General features: G+C 46.4%; 2 protein-coding genes and 1 long non-coding RNA gene across 8 annotated transcripts in view; 1 reads left to right on the top strand and 2 right to left on the bottom strand.

Annotated features, from left to right (window-relative positions):
- LOC123764226 (NACHT domain- and WD repeat-containing protein 1) overlaps positions 1-6,744 on the bottom strand; it is a 102,891-nt gene extending 96,147 nt beyond the window's left edge. For 2 of the 3 annotated variants that reach the window (XR_011225255.1, XM_069315873.1), the window contains exon 1: positions 5,884-6,744. The gene's annotated coding sequence lies outside the window, so the exon portion shown is untranslated. The remainder of the gene's footprint in view (positions 1-5,883) is intronic. The other variant, XM_069315874.1, reaches the window with a different exon arrangement.
- The window catches only part of LOC138358232 (uncharacterized), a 64,944-nt gene extending 50,739 nt beyond the window's left edge, over positions 1-14,205 (top strand). The window contains exon 3 of the long non-coding RNA XR_011225256.1: positions 14,045-14,205. This is a non-coding gene — a long non-coding RNA (uncharacterized lncRNA). The remainder of the gene's footprint in view (positions 1-14,044) is intronic.
- On the bottom strand, positions 9,903-19,331 carry LOC123764403 (uncharacterized). 4 transcript variants are annotated; one of them, XM_069315878.1, is made up of 7 exons: positions 18,327-19,331; positions 16,701-16,889; positions 15,295-15,491; positions 14,069-14,260; positions 13,278-13,376; positions 11,513-11,680; positions 9,903-11,085 (listed from the first exon to the last, which is right to left on the bottom strand). In XM_069315878.1, exons 2-7 carry the CDS (start codon positions 16,831-16,833, stop codon positions 10,813-10,815), a joined length of 1,062 nt encoding a protein of 353 aa, XP_069171979.1. In that variant the 5' UTR covers positions 16,834-16,889; positions 18,327-19,331; the 3' UTR covers positions 9,903-10,812. The 4 variants fall into 4 exon arrangements, with proteins under 4 accessions (XP_069171979.1, XP_045608168.1, XP_069171981.1 ...); XM_045752212.2 differs by having other exon boundaries at positions 18,293-18,361; XM_069315880.1 differs by having other exon boundaries at positions 13,278-13,373; positions 18,293-18,361.
- Positions 19,332-19,345: the final 14 nt, after the last annotated feature.

Genomic DNA, 19,345 nt, shown 5'->3' with positions numbered 1-19,345 from the left:
TAGACAGCATGAAGTATACGAATGAATGGAAGGGTTTAACAAAGAGGAGGGGGTGGGGGGGATAGAAATACCCAACTTCAAATAGAACACGAAACAACGGACATACATTTGACATGTTTAGATTCAGAATAGAACGTGTAAAAATAGGCTTTAAAATAATGTTTGTAGATTTATGGTACAGGTTGGCAGGCAACATAATTGACGTGGAGTCGCTGGAATTATTTTAAATCGATGGCTCGACAAAACGGTTAGGCGTAAGTAACGGCTGCCGCGCGTATGGCCCAGTACGCATCTGGCAGTTTCCTCCAGCCGCGTGTTCTCATGTTGGTAGTGGAGCGACCAGGTCGGGTAGCCCATGGTCGGGGCTGAGGAACACCGTGGCGCCCGTTGTAGTTCCTTCTGGCCAAGGGTGAGGTTGTCTGTGCGGTCACCCAGCCACCACTGACCTCATCCTGGCGCCAGTAACGCGCCCATCATCCTCTGGGCCAAGCTGCCGTCTCCTTACTTTTGTGGCCAGGTGTACCAACCACCGGCCTGGTACACGTGCCTCGTGGGCAGGTGTACCAACCACCGGCCTGGTACACGTGCCTCGTGGGCAGGTGTACCAACCACCGGCCTGGTACACGTGCCTCGTGGGCAGGTGTACCAACCACCGGCCTGGTACACCTGCCTCGTAGGCAGGTGTACCAACCAGTGATGTGACACACTTCAGTTATTAAATGTTAAGGCAAAAGACACGGGGAAAGATTTTACGAAAGCAATAAAATATATAAAGAGGCCACAGCTTCAAGTGGTTTAAACAGCGCTGAAAAACTGTGACTAGCTAGAAATAGCGAGTTACTAGAGGAAGCGGCAGTTGCAGTTTGAAACTTTACAAATGGTTTATTATGACTTAAATAAACGGGCTCAGCACCTCAACCGTGCATTCTTTTGTCCAACCTTTATTTTACCTGAGGGTCGGCAGCTCTAGTGGCCTCAATGTGGAGGTGGCTCCTACAACCTCCCTTCTAACCTAATGCGTTGCATTTTTAACGGAATCGACCAATTTGTTGTATAGGCTACGTATTAGTACAAATTAAAGCAGTTTAATACTGACGTTTTCTGTGCCTCAGACTGGACAGGTTAGGCAGTTACTTGGCTGCGTACGTTGCTAGTTAGGGGAAAACGGTTACATTTTGTACGGAATCGCAAATGGAGCGAACGGTCTGTATTCGACGGTCCGCATCATTAATTCTGAAGATTTGTTCCAGTGGAGACTTTACAGCGAAATGGCTTGTATGAACTACCTCATTCTACATACAGACTGGACACTTGCTGAACCAGTGTTCGCTTGCACTTTTCCTGAAGCTAATTGACCTATTAGATCCACTGTTCCGGGTCTTATCTCGAGTACATTATTCGGAACCATGTTTGTACTCCAAGCCCCTTCATCCATTTGCACGCCTCCCCTCCCTCACTCTACGGCGTCAGTGGACACCTACCAACCTGTCCTCCTACAAAGAACGTTGCTTTTGGCTCGCATGCTTTACATAAGGCCCAAAATTGTCGTACTAGAAAATGAAACCGGCTGACGAAAGTAACGTACTGTTCCGTTTTCTGTTTTGGGTCCTCTGGTAGGTTAGGAGGACGACACATTAAATTGACCGTTTACTTGACGTTGGGAAACCTTAGGAGGACGAGCTGAACATACAGGGAACCTTGTGAATGAGGCTTCCTACGGTAGGTTTCTAATGCTCAGGATTACTTTAGTTATCCTTCTCTATACTCCAGGGATAGTCACATACAATATAATAGAATACATTGCAACATCCAAGTGCAACCTCGTAATTGCAAGGTACAGTTCAATGATAGCGTGTGAACTTCCCCCTGGGTGTAAAATTGTTAAAACAGACTACGGGGGGGAAGGGCGGAGGTAGAGGGGGGACTGGGAACACATGTTGCTTGAAGTGAATAAACTGTGTAGTTGACACTCAAACTAAACAAAAATATAATAATTTGGAAGATAAAGCTTTTCATTATTATTAGATTTATTTTTTGTAGAAAACCAATTTCAGGAAATCTGAGATTGTTAGGTGGGCGATATATATATATAAATTTATTTATTTTCCCGTTATTCGTGATTTCCAAGTAAGGTTTACAATTTTGAGAACCATTTATGCATTGTTTAATTTTAAACCCGATAAATTTAGCTTTAATTGTTCAGGCCTACCTTGCCCCTTGTCTATAATGAACACAATTGTTCACATTTTTAACCCGTTATACAAATCCCTTTAGGTCGTGTGGTCGTGTTTATATGAATATATCGGCCGCCATGTTTGTGTGCTATCGCCAGATATACAAACGTAGCTATTTGCAGTGTTGTGGTTCATTCCTTCACCAGGACCATTGGTGGACGTGAACACTGGACAAGGGATGGTACAGTAGGTCAAAGGTACACCGAGCGAGCACTCTTACAGCAGGTACATAGATGCTCTTACAGAGGGAGGGAGGGAATTATCAGGGGAAAGCGCCAAGCCATTACGACTATATAGCACTTGGAAGGGATCAAGATAAATATTTGGGATGGGACGGGGGAAAGGAATGGTGCCCAATCACTTGGACGGTCGGGGATTGAACGCCGACCTGCATGAAGCGAGACCGTCACTCTACCGTCCACCCCAAGTACTGTTACAGAGGAGCTTTATGCAATTTGAGATGTTCTTGAGGGATAATTGTCGTTGGCTGCCGTTAATTTGTTGTCATAGTTACTAGTCATGACTACGGCAAGTTGACTCTTGCCGTGCTGTTATGGCCTTAGTGTTCTAGCCCTTTATATCCTCCGGTGATCGAAAATGATAATAGGCTTTTCCTCATCTTTTTAGTCACATTTTGCTGGGATCCCCGCCATATTGGACCCTATGTTGACCTTGCGGACGCCACCGCTAGAGGCGCCTCTTCTACCTCTCCCTTCTCAGTGTAGCGAATTCCATACCTGGTTGATACCTGGTTGATGGGGTTCTAGAGTTCTTCTACTCCCCAAGCCCGGCCTGAGGCCAGACTTGACTTGTGAGAGTTTGGTCCACCAGGCTGTTGCTTGGAGCGGCCCGCAGGCCCACATACCCACCACAGCCCGGTTGGTCCGGCACTCCTTGAAGGAAACAATCTAGTTTCCTCTTGAAGATGTCCACGGTTGTTCCGGCAATATTTCTGATGCTCGCTGGTAGGACGTTGAACAACCGCGGACTTCTGATGTTTATACAGTGTTCTCTGATTGTTCCCATGGCACCTCTGCTCTTCACTGGTTCTATTCTGCATTTTCTTCCATGTCGTTCACTCCAGTACGTTGTTATTTTACTGTGCAGATTTGGGACCTGTCCCTCCAGTATTTTCTATATGTATATTGGTATCTCTCTCGTCTCCTTTCTAGTGAGTACATTTGGAGAGCTTTGAGACGATCCCAATAATTTAGGTGCTTTATCTCGTCTATGCGTGCCATATATCTATGCTCTGATTTCTACCCAGTCATCCATAACGCAGTCTGCAACCATTGGATAGACAGTTGGTTGGCTGTTACGGATGACTACGTAACATAAACTGTGACCAATCTTCGTGGCCAAGAATGTAGTATCAAAAATCAACAGATTTCCTTATATAAATAACTTGACAAGGCATTTGAAAATGAATACATCCGTTAAATATGGTTGTTTTAAGTTTCATTGCTAGAAAAATGTAAGATTAGCTGACCACTTGTGCAGTATTACAAAGATTGTGAGAGGTGTCGCAGGTGATAATAGCAGAGGATAACATGGAAGACTTAAGAGTAGGAAGAATTCTTCCAAGTGAAGCTCAAGATGCAACTAAGGAGCTCGGCTTACTTGTTCTCTGGAAAATACGAATAGAAAATGACTGGGAATGCTTCCAGCTCCGTATCTAGAAGCTGTGGCTACAGGAGGCACCACCCCATCAATCTCCCTTCGTCCTCACCGTAACTAAACCAATGAACTAAATTGCCCAAATCTAACCTAACCGAGGACCCACGCGTAGAAAACGGGACATTACGTCAATTTTGGGAGCCGCTGTGATTTTTTTAGTACTGTACATCAGTGTAAATTATTATTATTAGTATTTTTCTACCACAGACGTGGCAACACATTTACAGTGCTAACCAGCATATATCCATTTTTATTGGCCTTAGGAGATTTTGTACCTTAAAATGAGATTTATGTCAACATTCAAGAGGAGTTGAAGGGAATATGGTGTCTGTTGCGGCTTTGTTTGGGACACGACGCCTGTGTACTGTGTGGGAGGTGACGCCTGTGTACTGTGTTGGTGACGCCTGTGTACTGTGTTGGTGACGCCTGTGTACTGTGTTGGTGACGCCTGTGTACTGTGTGGGAGGTGACGCCTGTGTGCTGTGTGGGAGGTGACGCCTGTGTGCTGTGTGGGAGGTGACGTCTGTGTGCTGTGTGGGAGGTGACGCCTGTGTACTGTGTGGGAGGTGACGTCTGTGTGCTGTGTGGGAGGTGACGCCTGTGTGCTGTGTGGGAGGTGACGTCTGTGTGCTGTGTGGGAGGTGACGTCTGTGTGCTGTGTGGGAGGTGACGCCTGTGTACTGTGTGGGAGGTGACGTCTGTGTACTGTGTGGGAGGTGACGTCTGTGTGCTGTGTGGGAGGTGACGTCTGTGTACTGTGTGGGAGGTGACGTCTGTGTACTGTGTGGGAGGTGACGTCTGTGTACTGTGTGGGAGGTGACGTCTGTGTGCTGTGTGGGAGGTGACGTCTGTGTACTGTGTGGGAGGTGACGTCTGTGTGCTGTGTGGGAGGTGACGTCTGTGTACTGTGTGGGAGGTGACGTCTGTGTGCTGTGTGGGAGGTGACGTCTGTGTACTGTGTGGGAGGTGACGTCTGTGTGCTGTGTGGGAGGTGACGTCTGTGTACTGTGTGGGAGGTGACGTCTGTGTACTGTGTGGGAGGTGACGCCTGTGTACTGTGTGGGAGGTGACGCCTGTGTGCTGTGTGGGAGGTGACGCCTGTGTACTGTGTGGGAGGTGACGCCTGTGTGCTGTGTGGGAGGTGACGCCTGTGTACTGTGTGGGAGGTGACGCCTGTGTACTGTGTGGGAGGTGACGCCTGTGTACTGTGTGGGAGGTGACGCCTCTGAACACGAACGTGATATTATTGAAACTTTGGGTTAGGAAAGAGTAACATGGTACTGTTGTGGGGTCATGAAGACGTTCATGGTGCTGTTGTGGGGTCATGAAGACGTTCATGGTGCTGTTGTGGGGTCATGAGGACGTGGGGTTCATGGTACTGTTGTGGGGTCATGAAGACGTTCATAGTGCTGTTGTGGGGTCATGAGGGGGTGGGGTTCATGGTGCTGTTGTGGGGTCATGAAGACGTTCATGGTGCTGTTGTGGGGTCATGAAGACGTTCATGGTACTGTTGTGGGGTCATGAGGGGGTGGGGTTCATGGTGCTGTTGTGGGGTCATGAGGACGTGGGGTTCATGGTGCTGTTATGGGGTCATGAGGGCGTGGGGTTCATGGTACTGTTGTGGGGTCATGAGGGGGTGGGGTTCATGGTGCTGTTGTGGGGGTCATGAGGGCGTGTGGTTCATGGTACTGTTGTGGGGTCATGAGGGCGTGTGGTTCATGGTGCTGTTGTGGGGTCATGAGGGCAAGGGGTTCATGGCCTCATGACCCCACAACACTGTTGTAGGGTCTGGAGGGACAGGCGGGTCGTGCTACTGTTACGGGTACAGGTCAGCGAGGTACTGTGGGCCAGGCGGCTACTCTTACGGGGACTGGAAAAGTGGACTTGAGTATTTAGTGACGGGAGGCTATTGTTATGGATGAATATGAAGGAGTGGACGTGAGCGGCAACATGGGGGCGTGAGAGGACCTACTTGAGAGACGGGTCGTGACCATGACAGTAGAGGCACCTTCCTCCTCCGGCTGGCTGGCGGCGACGACTGTCCACAGGCGAGGCGGCGACCAATCACGAGCAACAGTTGGGCAGTTTCGCGCGCAAAAGTGCCCGCCAGAACTTCCGTGGGAAAGCAGCTGGCAAGTCCAAAATGGCGATGGAAACCTGTTGTGGGTTGTTACCCGTACACGCGCGACAGAAATGCCTGAAAGTCCATGGAGGCGGCCAGAAGGGCGCAGCTGAGGGGGCAAGAGTCTATCCGCTGGTCACTGTCACTGGCTCACGTCCCCGTCCCGCACCTGATCTGTGCGAGCCGCCGACACCTCGAGCCCCCGTCCGCACATCACACCACACCAAGAACATCCAACTTGTACACAACTTCGCGGTGTTCCCCTCAGATCTGCTCGCCACTCCCCTTTATCTGGGGTTCTCCTCGCCTGCTAAATATGCAGCTGGAGTGCAGGACGCTCAGATATAATCAACATTTGGCAGTAAACCTTCAATGATTGCTCATCATCGGTAATTAGTGTGTTATTTAAATCTGTCTGTCTAAATGAACGAATCCGTTAGCAAAATTCCAGTGTACTTGGGAGCGGTGCCGGCTGGGCATGGCGGAGGTCGTACTCGACGCTGCTTCACGTGCTCCTCCTCCAAACCTATGCAGCTTGCTCCCACTCCACTCGCAGCCTCTCGCGCCTCTATCCCACCCCACACAAATCGTGTATAATATCTCGCCTGAGGTGTGGTATCTGGTGTGCTATAGCAGTTAGGAGGCAGACCGTCTGGCAAGGATGCTGAGGGCAGGAGAAGTAATCAATACGGTGATCTGCACAGGCGCGTGCGGACCCCTTGCCACGCGAAAGTCGCTCCTCATTCTACGTCAGTATGGCCAAGGACGCTCCCACCTCCCCCCCTCCCCTCCCCCCACCTCATGTCCTGTGAAGGGTTTTGTTTCCTCTGTATTGCTCCAAAAGTTTGCTTCACAAGCACCATCATTAAAATTCACGTTGATATAGCCTCCAGAGCTGCACAATTATATATCCAGCAAATGGGCCTACAAATGCGAATGCGGCTTTACATGTTCCTTCAAAAAGTGGCCTCTAATATTTCTGATGGATAAATTGAGGAGAAGGTGTAGGTATAAAGAAGCCCTCAAGGTCTATAGGAAAACCAATTGTCCCGCCCAGCCTCCCTGGAGGGAACATTACGACTCCAGCCCCGGGGTCACCGTGCGTCATCAACCTCCTCGTGACGTCAGAGTAAGCTCGGATATAAATGCCAACCATCGTTTGATCCTACAACTTTATTCAGCTTAATGGAACACATGCAAGCTTTTTCTGAAGTATAAACTCTAGACTAAACTGATCAAATTCAGTATTATGTCTTCTAAAAACAAATATATCTGGAAAGGTTTAGTGTGTTTGGAAAGTAGAGGAAAAAAATATTCCGAGTGGCGCCTCTAATGACGTCATGACACTGTCAACAAGAGTCTGGATCGTATTCTCAAAGGCCACTAGAGATAAGCTCGCAATGAAAGGTACTCAACTGTGGCAGCCTTTATCCTTGACTAAGGTTTGTCGAGTGGTAAGAGCAGCCATCTAGCGGTACCAGCAAGCACAGGCCCACAAACTAGCCCACTGCCCCCACAGGTATAGGCAACAGTGGGCCTCGCGCCAATATCATATCAAATCAAACTTTGGGTGGAGAATAACGGCGGTCCCACACGCCTCTCGAGTGGTCAAGTATACACCCCCGTCTGATCCTTTGTCGAGGGAGATGAGCTGTACCTCGAGTATATTACAGCCCTTTGGACGTGGTTGCTCAACAACCTCTAGCCATCCCATGGTATTGAAAATGTTTGATAATATGACGAGCTCTGCACGACGCTGTTAACTTCATTTGTAACGGTGTATGGCCAGAGAGCACACAATGTCTGAGGGAGGGAGAGTATGTCGCACTGTATTATGCTGTATTACGGTATGTTAGGTAAAGCAGGTCGAGGTATGCAAGGCGGGGTCGCGGCTCTAGCTGGGAAGAGAAGAACTATTGAATTTGCGCCTCCATGCCGCGTGTCTATTGCTCCTTATACCAAATACTCGTACATTCATTTCTTCACCCACTCACTCACTCACAGGACTATCCTAGACGTGGTTTAGTGCGTCCAGGATTGACATTCCATTCCCACACAACAAATTCAATTTTCTCGCATCGTTGACCCGGGTTATTGATCCTCGGATTTAGTCCATATCACTGACCAATTGCCATAGTCAAGGTTATTAGCCTTGAGCCTCATTCATCAGTATTGATCCAATAGTTGAGCCACAGTTATTATTACCCTTTTAAACCAAGTAACTCGTTTTACTTGATTCCAGTAGCACAGTGGTCTCATCCTCGACTCTCAACCGAGGATCTCAAGTTCGATTCCCAGGTGGAGCTGAGACAGGTATCCATTTGCTCCTTCGCCCTATGACTCTGTTCACCTAGCAGTAAATAGGTTCCCCGGGCGTTACACGACTGATGTGGACGGCGTCCTGCGGAAGGCCAGACGTGTGTCTGAGGGGGACCTCGGTAAGCTTAGCAGGCTTCCTGTCCCCGAGTATGGGGGGAACTGTCATTTGTCTGGTGATTACTCTAAAGCTTGATCCAAGGGATTATTTATCCTAAAGGTTAATCCTCGGTATTAATCTCTATTAATGTGTTATTGATCCTTTTTCTGGTCCTATGTTATTGATCCTTGGATTATGTCGGTGTTGAAAGTGTTACGCTTAGGTTAGTTAGTGCGTTATTGATCCTCGCTAATAGCCACGACATTGATCCTCAGCTTAACGTTATTGATCCTCGCTAATAGCCACGACATTGATCCTCGGCTTAACGTTATTGATCATCTGTTTAAATCACATTACTGATCCTCGTGACTTTATTACACGTTATTTATCCAGTGTCTTGTCCCACGTTGTTGATCCTCTGCGTTAATGTACGTTATTAATACTTGAGTACACGTTATTGATCCTCGGGGGGTTAGTACGTTTCTGATCCTCAGCTTTAGTACGTTATTGATCCTTGGCCTCAGCCCACGTTGTCAGTGTAAAGTCGTATTGATCTTCCGTTTAAAGAGGCTTATTAATCCTCATTTGCTCTAGCGCCATTAATGCTCAAAAATGTATTCGTTATTAAAGTTATTTCCTGGTTATTGATCCGCGATTTTAGTTCATATTATTGATTATTAAATTTCACTATTTGAATCTACGTTAGTGATCCTCAGATTACAGCCACATTAATGATCCTCGCTTAAAGCTACGTTATTGATCCTCGGCTATAAGCCATGTTATTGATCCTCAGCCGTAGCCCATTATATTAATCCTCAGCCGTGGCCCATTGCATTGATCATCAGCCTTAACCCTTGTTATTGATCCTGAGCCTTATCCCATATTATTGAGCCTCCAGCCATACTTACAACGCAAGGAAACTTGAAATTACAATTATTAAAGATGAATATAATTCTAGACCATGTAGAGCCACTCAGAGGCGGCCCCGTCCCCCCCCCCCCCCCCCCGACGCTATTTAAACATCAATTTCACCGTATAGAAATGTTCAAACAATCTCTAATATAGTCACTAATCACATAAAACAGAAACTGGTCGGCACCACTTAATACCCAGAGTGGTCCCTCTAACACACCCACTCGTCTGTTCTATACAGTCGTTCCTGTATGGAACGACTGTATGGAACAGTCGAGTGGAACATTCAGGAACAGTCCTGTATATTCCTATTGGGGTCACTTCAGGGATTATCGTATATGGAACAAACTGCCTCGCTGAGAGGCAGTACATTGTACATTGTTGTTCGTACAATAATGACGACACTCATCATTGTTGACGAGTACATTGACACTCTTGTTGTTCGGACTCTTAACACCCTTATAATCTAAAATATAATAGTGCAGTGAGCATGTCTGATGTAACAGTTTCCCAAGGCTCTGTGGATAAGCAGAGGCACGTATATCTATGTGTGTATTTAATAGTAATCTTGTCAGATTACAAGAATACTGTAATGACCGTCGCTGGATGGTAGAGCGACGGCCTCGCTTCATGCAGGTCGGTGTTCAATCCCCCGACCGTCCAAGCAGTTGGGCACCATTCCTTCCCCCCGTCCCATCCGTCTCAAGTGCTATATAGGCGTAGTGGTTTGGCGCTTTCTCCTGATAGTCCCCTCTCTATCCCGTGTCAAATTTGCCAGTCTTAGTTTGTTAGGCGACATTCTAAACTTCCTAAATCAATACCGTATTAATTCAGGCCATAAAGATATTTGTATTGCAAACTTGATATAGGAATAGCAATTTGACATTTGGTATATAAATAACCTATATCTAATAATTAGACTGTCTGAGGTTGGAGGCCAGACGCTTGGTGCTAGTCTCACTCAACTTTTCAAGATGAATCATGGGGATATGAGAGTGGCATAGGCCAGTCGGGGTTGGACCCTGTGCCACACTTTTTTTTTTAATGTCGACATCTATAGAGCCTTCCGATTTTCATGACGTCTGTAATAAAATAAAAAATTGTTTGCAGTAGTTTTTGTTATTCTTATACACCCGCCGTTTACCCGCGCCTCACTGTTATGGTGTACTCGAAAATGATGAACATGAAAGGTTGAGAGGATGGGGAGATTGGGATGAGAGGGGCGAGAAAGGTGGTGAGGGGGGATAGGGGAAGAGAGATGAGGTGTGGGGAGAGAAACCTGGGCGAAGCCGGGCACCCTATTTAGTATTAATATTAGGTAATGGGTAATCGGTCTCGTCAGACGGTGGCAGCTTAATGGGATGGGCTCAAAGAAGCAGGTGTTGGACATGGCTCTATTTCGGTAACCACAAGTAGGCAATCACACGCGTCCATCTTTTTACTTGTGGCCATTAGTGGTTGCTTGCCTTCACTGTTACTCTTCCAGCATCCATATCAAAGGTCCAGACGGTGGCGAAGCCCAAACACAGGTACTTCTTGCAGGCGTCCACCAGGTCATAATGTTTGGCCTTGATGCATGTGCCTCTCTGCAGCAGGCGGCAGTGGGCCGTCCGCCAGTAGAACCGCACTAACAGCTGGGACCGCTCCATGTCATTTATATACCCGGGCACAATCGGGTACGGGTTGTCTAGTATGTACGACCTTGGGTACTGGATCAGCAAAGTCTGTAAACAGAGGCGGTCAAGTAAGTGTGGTGGCTTGCCAGGTGGTGGTGTTGGGGGGGAGGGTGGTTATTGTGATGGGGAGGGTGGAAAGGGTGATACTGGCGGCCAGTCTATTTATGTATATGTATTTGCGAACAAGCCTGAATGGTCCCCAGGACTATATGTATTTGTGTATATGTGTGTGTGTATGGATGTGTGTAAATGTTTGTACATAAGTATGTAATATTAATAACTGTAACAAGCTTCACAAGATTGTCACTTACTTAGCTAAACATTATGGTTTAGTTCCAGAACCCATTATGTTCCTGTGAAACCCTTTCCACCACGGGCTACGTGATGAGTATGGGGTGCATGATAAATGAATATGAATGAATGATCATGGTGGTGGTGGTGGGGGAGTGACAGTGAAGAACGAGTGACACCTCACCTTCACATCAAATGCTTCACGGTTGAGGACAACGTCTCTGATGGTCCTGTGGTCAGCGTCGGAACCCGTGGCTACGGCGAGGAGGTCAATCTGGGTCATATTGGCGGCCAGCAATACGCTGGAGAGCGGCAGACACGTAACGTACACATTCTTGCCCTGCTTCTGGTCCTGCCAGGTTATACAATGGAGTTAGTCTGAGGACAGGTTGATATATGCCAAGTCCATTCCATCCAGCGGTCGACCCCAAAGACACGTTCATCCATTTTAACATGCTGTTCATTCAAAACTGGAATTTTCTCAAACATAAATTAATATTATATATTAGCACATTTGGCATAATTAGGCCTTACTTAGGTTAGGTGTTCAGGTTCTGTTGGCGATTATTTGCATTTGTAGTACGTGGATGAATTATTTACAGCATTGTGGTTCGAAGAGATGTCGTCAGGGAGGCACTTGTTAAAGAAATGTTTGGACATCATCAGTTGCGAGTCGTGTGTAAAGTTTGCCATTCATAAACAGGAGAGTTGGCGGGTGCATGGAATGGGCTTTGGCCTTCGTCACATACCTTCCAAGTCACATGCCTTACATTTCATTCTCTGGCGTGAATCCTTGCCCTTAGCTTGTAAGAGGACAGGTGGCGGCTAGTGCTTCCCCTTTGAGAAGGTCTGCACTAGATGGTATGTGCACGAACATGTGTGTTTTGACTTACTTGTAGGTTATAAGGTTTTCCTGCCACAGCTCATTTGAGGCCTTAACCAACTTGTTTTACCCAGAACACTATCCGCTAATCTCTTTACATTTAGGCCCTCACTTACTGCTGGATAAACAGAAGTGGGGGGGGGAAAGGAACGGTGCCAAGCCTTCCCAACATAGACAAGACTCGAACCCGGGTCGTTTTCGCCTGCGGGGCATGCATAAGAACCACTACACCACAGGAGATTCTGTGAACAGAGCTTTGCTTTCCTTTATTTTCAGATCAATGGGTTGGGTGTCTTAATTTTCAGCCAGCTGGTGTAGTTTACTTTCTGCACATGCATCCCAAATGTAACCGTCTTATTTTTTTTTTTTAATCTCTACCTTCATAAGTCGTTCCTTGTTACCATCAAACATCGCAAGAACCAACTTAGGTTTCTTAAAACTATCTTACTGAACAAGTTATACCTCCGTAATCCCACTTTTTTAATTTCAACACCTCGGCTCTCTTCCTGAACATGCCGGGCTTCAAGGACTTATTCTCTCCGCCAACTTGCAAAGTTGACGATGCTTTTCTAACTGTACGGAAACACCAACACTTCTGTCTTCTCTTTTGTGATCTGTGTAATCTATAGTTCATCACTTTCGACGCTGCTCGCCTCTCAGCCGACTACTCTTCCACACTACACAACAAATATTTACATAGAGTTTCTAACAGTTCTAGGTCTAAAGAACTGTTACAAAACGGTCTAAACTGACTTGTTACAAACCTGCCTCTGAATGGACAGTCCTTTGGGGCTCACTGTCCACAGGATGGAAATGGGAACCACTGCCACCAGAGTTTGTTTGGAGGGGGAAGGGGGTATTGGCTTTATCTCCCATAGACTAGATATGACGTTAATAAACTAATTTACCTATAAAAACATATCAATGGTATAGCTTTTAATTCATATATACAAGACATATCTTGTATTTAATTTTAAACCTTGAGACAACTTTATCTAAGTAAAATAGTATCCTCTCTCAGGTATGTCTTGGTATACCTTTAGACATAAATGAGATGACGTCTTACCATAATGACCGTTTCGGAAGCGAGTTTGCTCCTGGCCATGACAAGAGACTGGAGTTCCTGCGGAAGGCCGTCAATGAGGTTCCTTAACCATAGTAACTGCTGAAAGGACACACAGAAAACTACAAATTCGCGTATCACAAAAAACGTACGTGCTTAGGGTAACACAAGAAATATTAATTTTACGGCTCGCAACAAAACAAACTTCCATTACAAACAAAAACTAATTACACTACAATGGAATGATTTTTCAATGGAAGTATTTAGGAATATATAAAATATCAAAACAGACAAAACAAAACATTAAAGCGTAAACAGCTCATATTTATGGAATAACGTATTTATCACGCATTATATCATATGTGAAATAGGGTATTTGTTTTAATATTAGAGAACTGTTATTAAATTTGATTGTTTAAGAAAAGTATATTACTAAATATAACAAAGCATCACTAAATAACCATATTTATGTATTACAAAAGAATTGTTAAATGCTTGTAAAGCAGTATTAACAGCTCATCAGGTAACCCAAACATCTCAAATACGACATATTTCGTGATAAACAGATGTTAATGTTTCCCATACACGCTGAGACCGACGGACAGACTCTGGTAGTTACGGAGCCAAGACATTGTTGTGCTCGTGTGTAAACATTGATGTGGAGCACGAGCTGTGGTGGTCTCCTGAGCCTCGTGTGTAGCAGGAGGGGACTGGTGGGAGGGGTAAGAAGTACCTGTATATATGGGTTGATACACGAGGTTGTGTTGCAGGCTGTGTATCAGGAGGAGACATACCACGCTGGGAGGCCCGTAGTGGATGCAGACGGGGGCGGTCCAGGCGTTGCGGCGGCGCTCCTGCAGGATGCGGAAGGAGCGAGGGTCCGGCTCTATCAGTAGACCCGTCCAGCTCAGGTTCTTCTCCAGCATCAGCGTCTGGCTCATGAACTCTCCGTCCACAGCACCCACCTCCACGAACACCCCGGGTGCCTGTAAGTTAATGGGTCTCAGTGACCTCCACCAACTCCCCGGGAGCCTGTAAGTTAATGTCTCTTACCTGCACACTGGCCTGATCGTCACCAATACTCCTTGAGCGTGTAATTACAAGTCTGAATTAGCTATACACGTGTACATAGCACCCATCATTATCTCACTAACCTATATGCACTACCCATGGTTGTCACCTACTGGAACACTCCTACAAGTCTGTACGTGGGAGATTGTGTCACCTACAGTATACACAGCCTCGTATCTGGCTGTAGTGTATCACCACCACTGTAGCCGTCAAGCTGGACCCTCGCTAACCAGGGTTGCAGCCTCGGCTGTCTGATTATTTCCACTGCGCTAGTTAGTAATCTAACGCAGTAATCGTTTAATATATATATATATTGCAATTGGTTATTATTATTGGGGGACTCTTAAGGTGTTTTACGTGAATGTATTCATAACTCCTTTGTCTATTATCACAATGATTAATCCAGGAAGATTTTAGTAACTTTGATTGTAAAGTCACGTGACACTTTTAGCCACTCATGAGTGGTCATGTTATAAAACTGTGGTGGATAGCATATGCACGGTGCCAGAGTCATAGCGGAGAGACGCTGCCACATTCTTCACTGAACAATAATTTGCTCTCATGCGTAAACAGATGCATGCAGACCACCGTGTGTTCACAGGCAGTCGTACTTAGTGCCACTACACTGTAAGTCGAGCCTTTCTACAGTTTGAATGGCACTTAATTGTCTGGGTCAACACAACACTCTTGAAGAAGACATGTACAGTGCTACAACCCTTCTTGCTGTCTAAATTCCTCGAGAGACTGAAGAAGCACAAAGACTGACAGTGACACAGACATGCATCGTAGGCTCGTGGGAGCGGTTATGGCATACACACATACCACCTTTTAACTATTTAGGTGGTATTTTCTAAGGAAATTTAAGGGATTTCTGCCTACATTACCCCCCCCCTCCCCAGCTGCTACCGAATTTCATGATCTGCTCCTCTAGTAACGCCGCCACACCTACCTGGTCTTCCCACAGTTCCTTGAAGGTTTCTTGAATTCCATACCAGTTGAGAAGTTCCCTCCAGGCGGGGCGGTAGATATCATAGCCGGTGAGGTCTGGGCTGGCGGGAGGAGGGTGCAGGTACTTCTCCCTCAGTAAGGGCAGCAACTCTGTGTTCCTTATGCCCTTGGTTCCAGCAAAGTAGTTGTCCGCGCACTCTGGTGTAAATAGCCGTCTTGAGAGTCCACACGATTTTAATATATTTTATATTTGCATTGTCAATTGGCAGTTCTTTCCATGCCATAAAATATGACGACCAAACCACACAGCAGAAAATGAAGCAGAGACGTTTCTGTCCGTCCTGGACCATTGTCAAGTAGTGTGATCAGGACGGGCCGAAACGTCGTAGTTCCTCTATTTTCTGATGTGTGGTTTGGTCATTATATCTTCAGCCACATTGTGATTCATTGTCTGCCTCAAATGATAAATAATATGATTTACGGTTTAATATAAAAATATACTGACATTAAGATAAGCAGCGAAGCTGCAAAAACAATATTTTGGTTTGTGCTCAAACCAAAAACTTGTGGTAGTGAGCCGTGGTTGGCTTCTGGTCAACCACGGCTGTTATACCTGTGTCTGTGTGTACACTCGCCTGGCTCAGCTTGTAGGGTCTAGCATCTGCTCTTGGGCTCCGCCTTTCAAACATTACTACTTTAATGCAGTGACTTCACTCGGTTTTTCTTGTTTACATTTAAAGCTTATTTACGACTCTTAGACTGAAAACATATTTCTGACATGCCTGTGACTCGCCTGTGTTTCCAGTTGTCCTCTCCTTCTACTGTCCCTTAATTTGAACATTTGTTTCTATATGTACTTGGTCAAAGCTCCAAGGACCTTCCTTCCTCCAAGGAAGTGAAATCCAATTCCCTTAGCCTTTCTTCATAACTCGGTCCCCCCCCCCCCCTCCTTAGCTCAGGAACGAGCCTTGTTGAATGTTTTTGAACCGTTTCTAGTTTTGTTTTGTGTATCTTTAAGTAGGGGTTCCATGCTGGGGCAGCATACTCAATAATAGGTCTGGCAAAGGATGTATATAGAGCTTGGAAGAGATCCGTGTCCAAATTCCTGAAGAATAATCTGACGTTTGCCAGTATGGCATATGCTGCCTTCGTTATTCTGTTGATGTGTGCCTCTGGTGTTAAATCTCGACTTGTGTTCTCTCCTAACACTTTGGGTGCATGGGTGTGGGGTAAACCTGTCCGCCACCGCTGACAGGTTATCTTGAGATAATTCCGGGGCTTAGCGTCCTCGCGGCCCGGTCCTCGAGCAGGCCTCCAAAGAGGCCAGACCAGGTTGAGTATAGACGTTAACTACACTTGACACTCGTCAAAACGAGACGTATACTCGTGAATGAGCAAGGTACTGACCTTGTAAACATGATGTGGGTGTGAGGGAGTGTAGTACCTGGGGCAGGTGTGTGGTGGTGTAGTGCCCCACACCAGCCACCACCACCACCAGGGCTACCACACCACTCACACTGGGCATGCCCTCACACCTCATCTCGTGGTCTCCGCCTCTGCCAGTCTTCCAACACGATCTCGTCTCGCTGACACCACCTGCAGTGTAAGGCATCACAACAATTATCTATGTATAGCTTGAGACCTTCCAACTATCACAGAAGGGAAAATGTGTAAATCCTTCATGTTTTACCTGTAGTCGGGCTTAACTTACTAAACCTAAGATACCAGTATGACCTAAAGTCTTCGCCAAGCTTACTAAGAGGCAGTGTTCATAGCGTTCATTTTGTACGTGTTCATACTGTGTTCAAGGTCATACTACATGACCCCACATCCGTACATGATAGCATGACCCCACATCCGTACATGATAGCATGACCCCACATCCGTACATGATAGCATGACCCCACATCCGTATATGATAGCATGACCCCACATCCGTACACGATAGCATGCAGTCTCAACGTTTGTCCCAATAAAGAGAGAACAATACTAGCCATTGTATCAATCCATGGGTTAAACCAGTGGTGTAAGGAAGCCAATTATATAATACTGGCGAGGACCTGGATGAACTACAGAAACCAGAGATCCAACTAAGGTACTCCTTCCTATATAAATATTTTATATATCTGCTAAGTGGGAAAGATTATTTTAAAACATATACAGAAGTAACCAAAACCAAGCTGCTCCACACCCACACAAGGAGAAACCTACTGTAAAAGAACAGGTGGTAAACCTGAGGATAGGTAATGACACATTTACAGAGAATGACACAGAAGTGTGTGAGGAACTCTTTAAAAGATATTCCGGCAGGTCATCACAATATAGCAAGAAGGAAGTGTGGAGAAAGGCACACCTGCACCGGGAGCGTTGCAAGACAGCTGGACTGGGAAGGGAAGGGAACTAACATGGGGAAGGCACCAAGCCATTACCACTATATAGCACTAGGAAGGGGTCAGGATAAGGATTTGGGATGGGACGGGGAAAAAGAATGGTACCCAGCCAATTGGACGGTCAGGGATTGAACGCCGACCTGCATGACGCGAGACCGTCGCTCTACCGTCCAGCCCAAGTGGTTAGATACCTGGACTTAGAAACATTGCAAGACACCTGAACTGGGAGCACTTGACGCACACACCTGGACTGGTAGCACTTGACACACACACCTGGACTGGTAGCACTTGACACACACACCTGGACTGGGAGCACTTGACACACACACCTGAACTGGGAGCACTTGACGCACACACCTGGACTGGTAGCACTTGACACACACACCTGGACTGGTAGCACTTGACACACACACCTGGACTGGGAGCACTTGACACACACACCTGAACTGGGAGCACTTGACGCACACACCTGGACTGGTAGCACTTGACACACACACCTGGACTGGTAGCACTTGACACACACACCTGGACTGGTAGCACTTGACACACACACCTGGACTGGGAGCACTTGACACACACACCTGGACTGGGAGCACTTGACACACACACCTGGACTGGGAGCACCTGAGACACGCACACACACCTGGAGGGATCAGGTGACACTGAGCATGAGCAAGGTGGGCTGGGGCCAGGCGCCAGTTTCCGCCACGACTACATCTCCTACAACCCGAAGCTATTCCGTAGCTTCTGGTTGTAAATTGATCTCGGTTCTGTTTATCTTGAAGATTTTGATGATCTCTTCGTCGTGAAAAATGTTGCTACGGAGTTTTTTGAAGTTTTTAGTTGTGGTGGAGAATACACTGTGCGCGGTGCCTGCAAGTTGTAGTCATCAGCAGGAAAACTGAGCACAATATTATTTACTTCAGTTTGTCCTAACGCTTCTATCAAAATAACTATTTATCTCACATTTTGTTTTTAATTCCCTTTCCCTCTCTCTCACTCCATTCTTCGTGTTAATTTCTTTCTCTTCGTATTCTTCTTCTTTCAGTTGTTGGCTTACTTTTTCACATCTACTTCATCAGATACGAATTAGCTTATTAGAGGGTCTCAGTAGTACAGTCGGATTCGTTCTAGACTCGCAATCGAGAATTCTGGATTCGAATCCCAGGCGAGATAGAAATGGTTGGGTGAGTTTCCTATCACCTAATGTTATGTTCACGTAGCAGCAAATAGATACTCAGGAGTTAGTCAGATTCTTGTTGGGTTGCATCCTGGGGAGAGTCAGTAGTTCGACCCTGGGGAGGGTGGGGTGGACCTTGATAAAAGCATAACATACTGTACATATACACTGGCTGCCTGTCTCCCGACACAATGCAGTCCGTCCTCCAAAGACCAAAGTCTATTCCATGCACCCGCCAAACCCCCTGTTTATGAATGAAAAACGGTTTATACAAGACTCACAACTGATGACGTCCGAACACTTCCAGAACAAGTGCTTCGCTGACGACTTTTGTTCGAACCACAGACCTGTAAATGCTTCACCCACGTACAAATTATCCCCAACAGAACCTAAACACCTTACTCGTGCCTAAATATGCACAGTATGGTAATATATAACAATATTAATATACGTTTGAGAAAATTACTAATTTGAATGAACAG

Source organism: Procambarus clarkii, chromosome 82, assembly GCF_040958095.1.
Source record: "Procambarus clarkii isolate CNS0578487 chromosome 82, FALCON_Pclarkii_2.0, whole genome shotgun sequence".
Lineage (NCBI taxonomy): Eukaryota > Metazoa > Arthropoda > Malacostraca > Decapoda > Cambaridae > Procambarus > Procambarus clarkii.
Note: the sequence above shows the minus strand (reverse complement) of the source record. Positions and strands in the feature narration are given on the sequence as shown.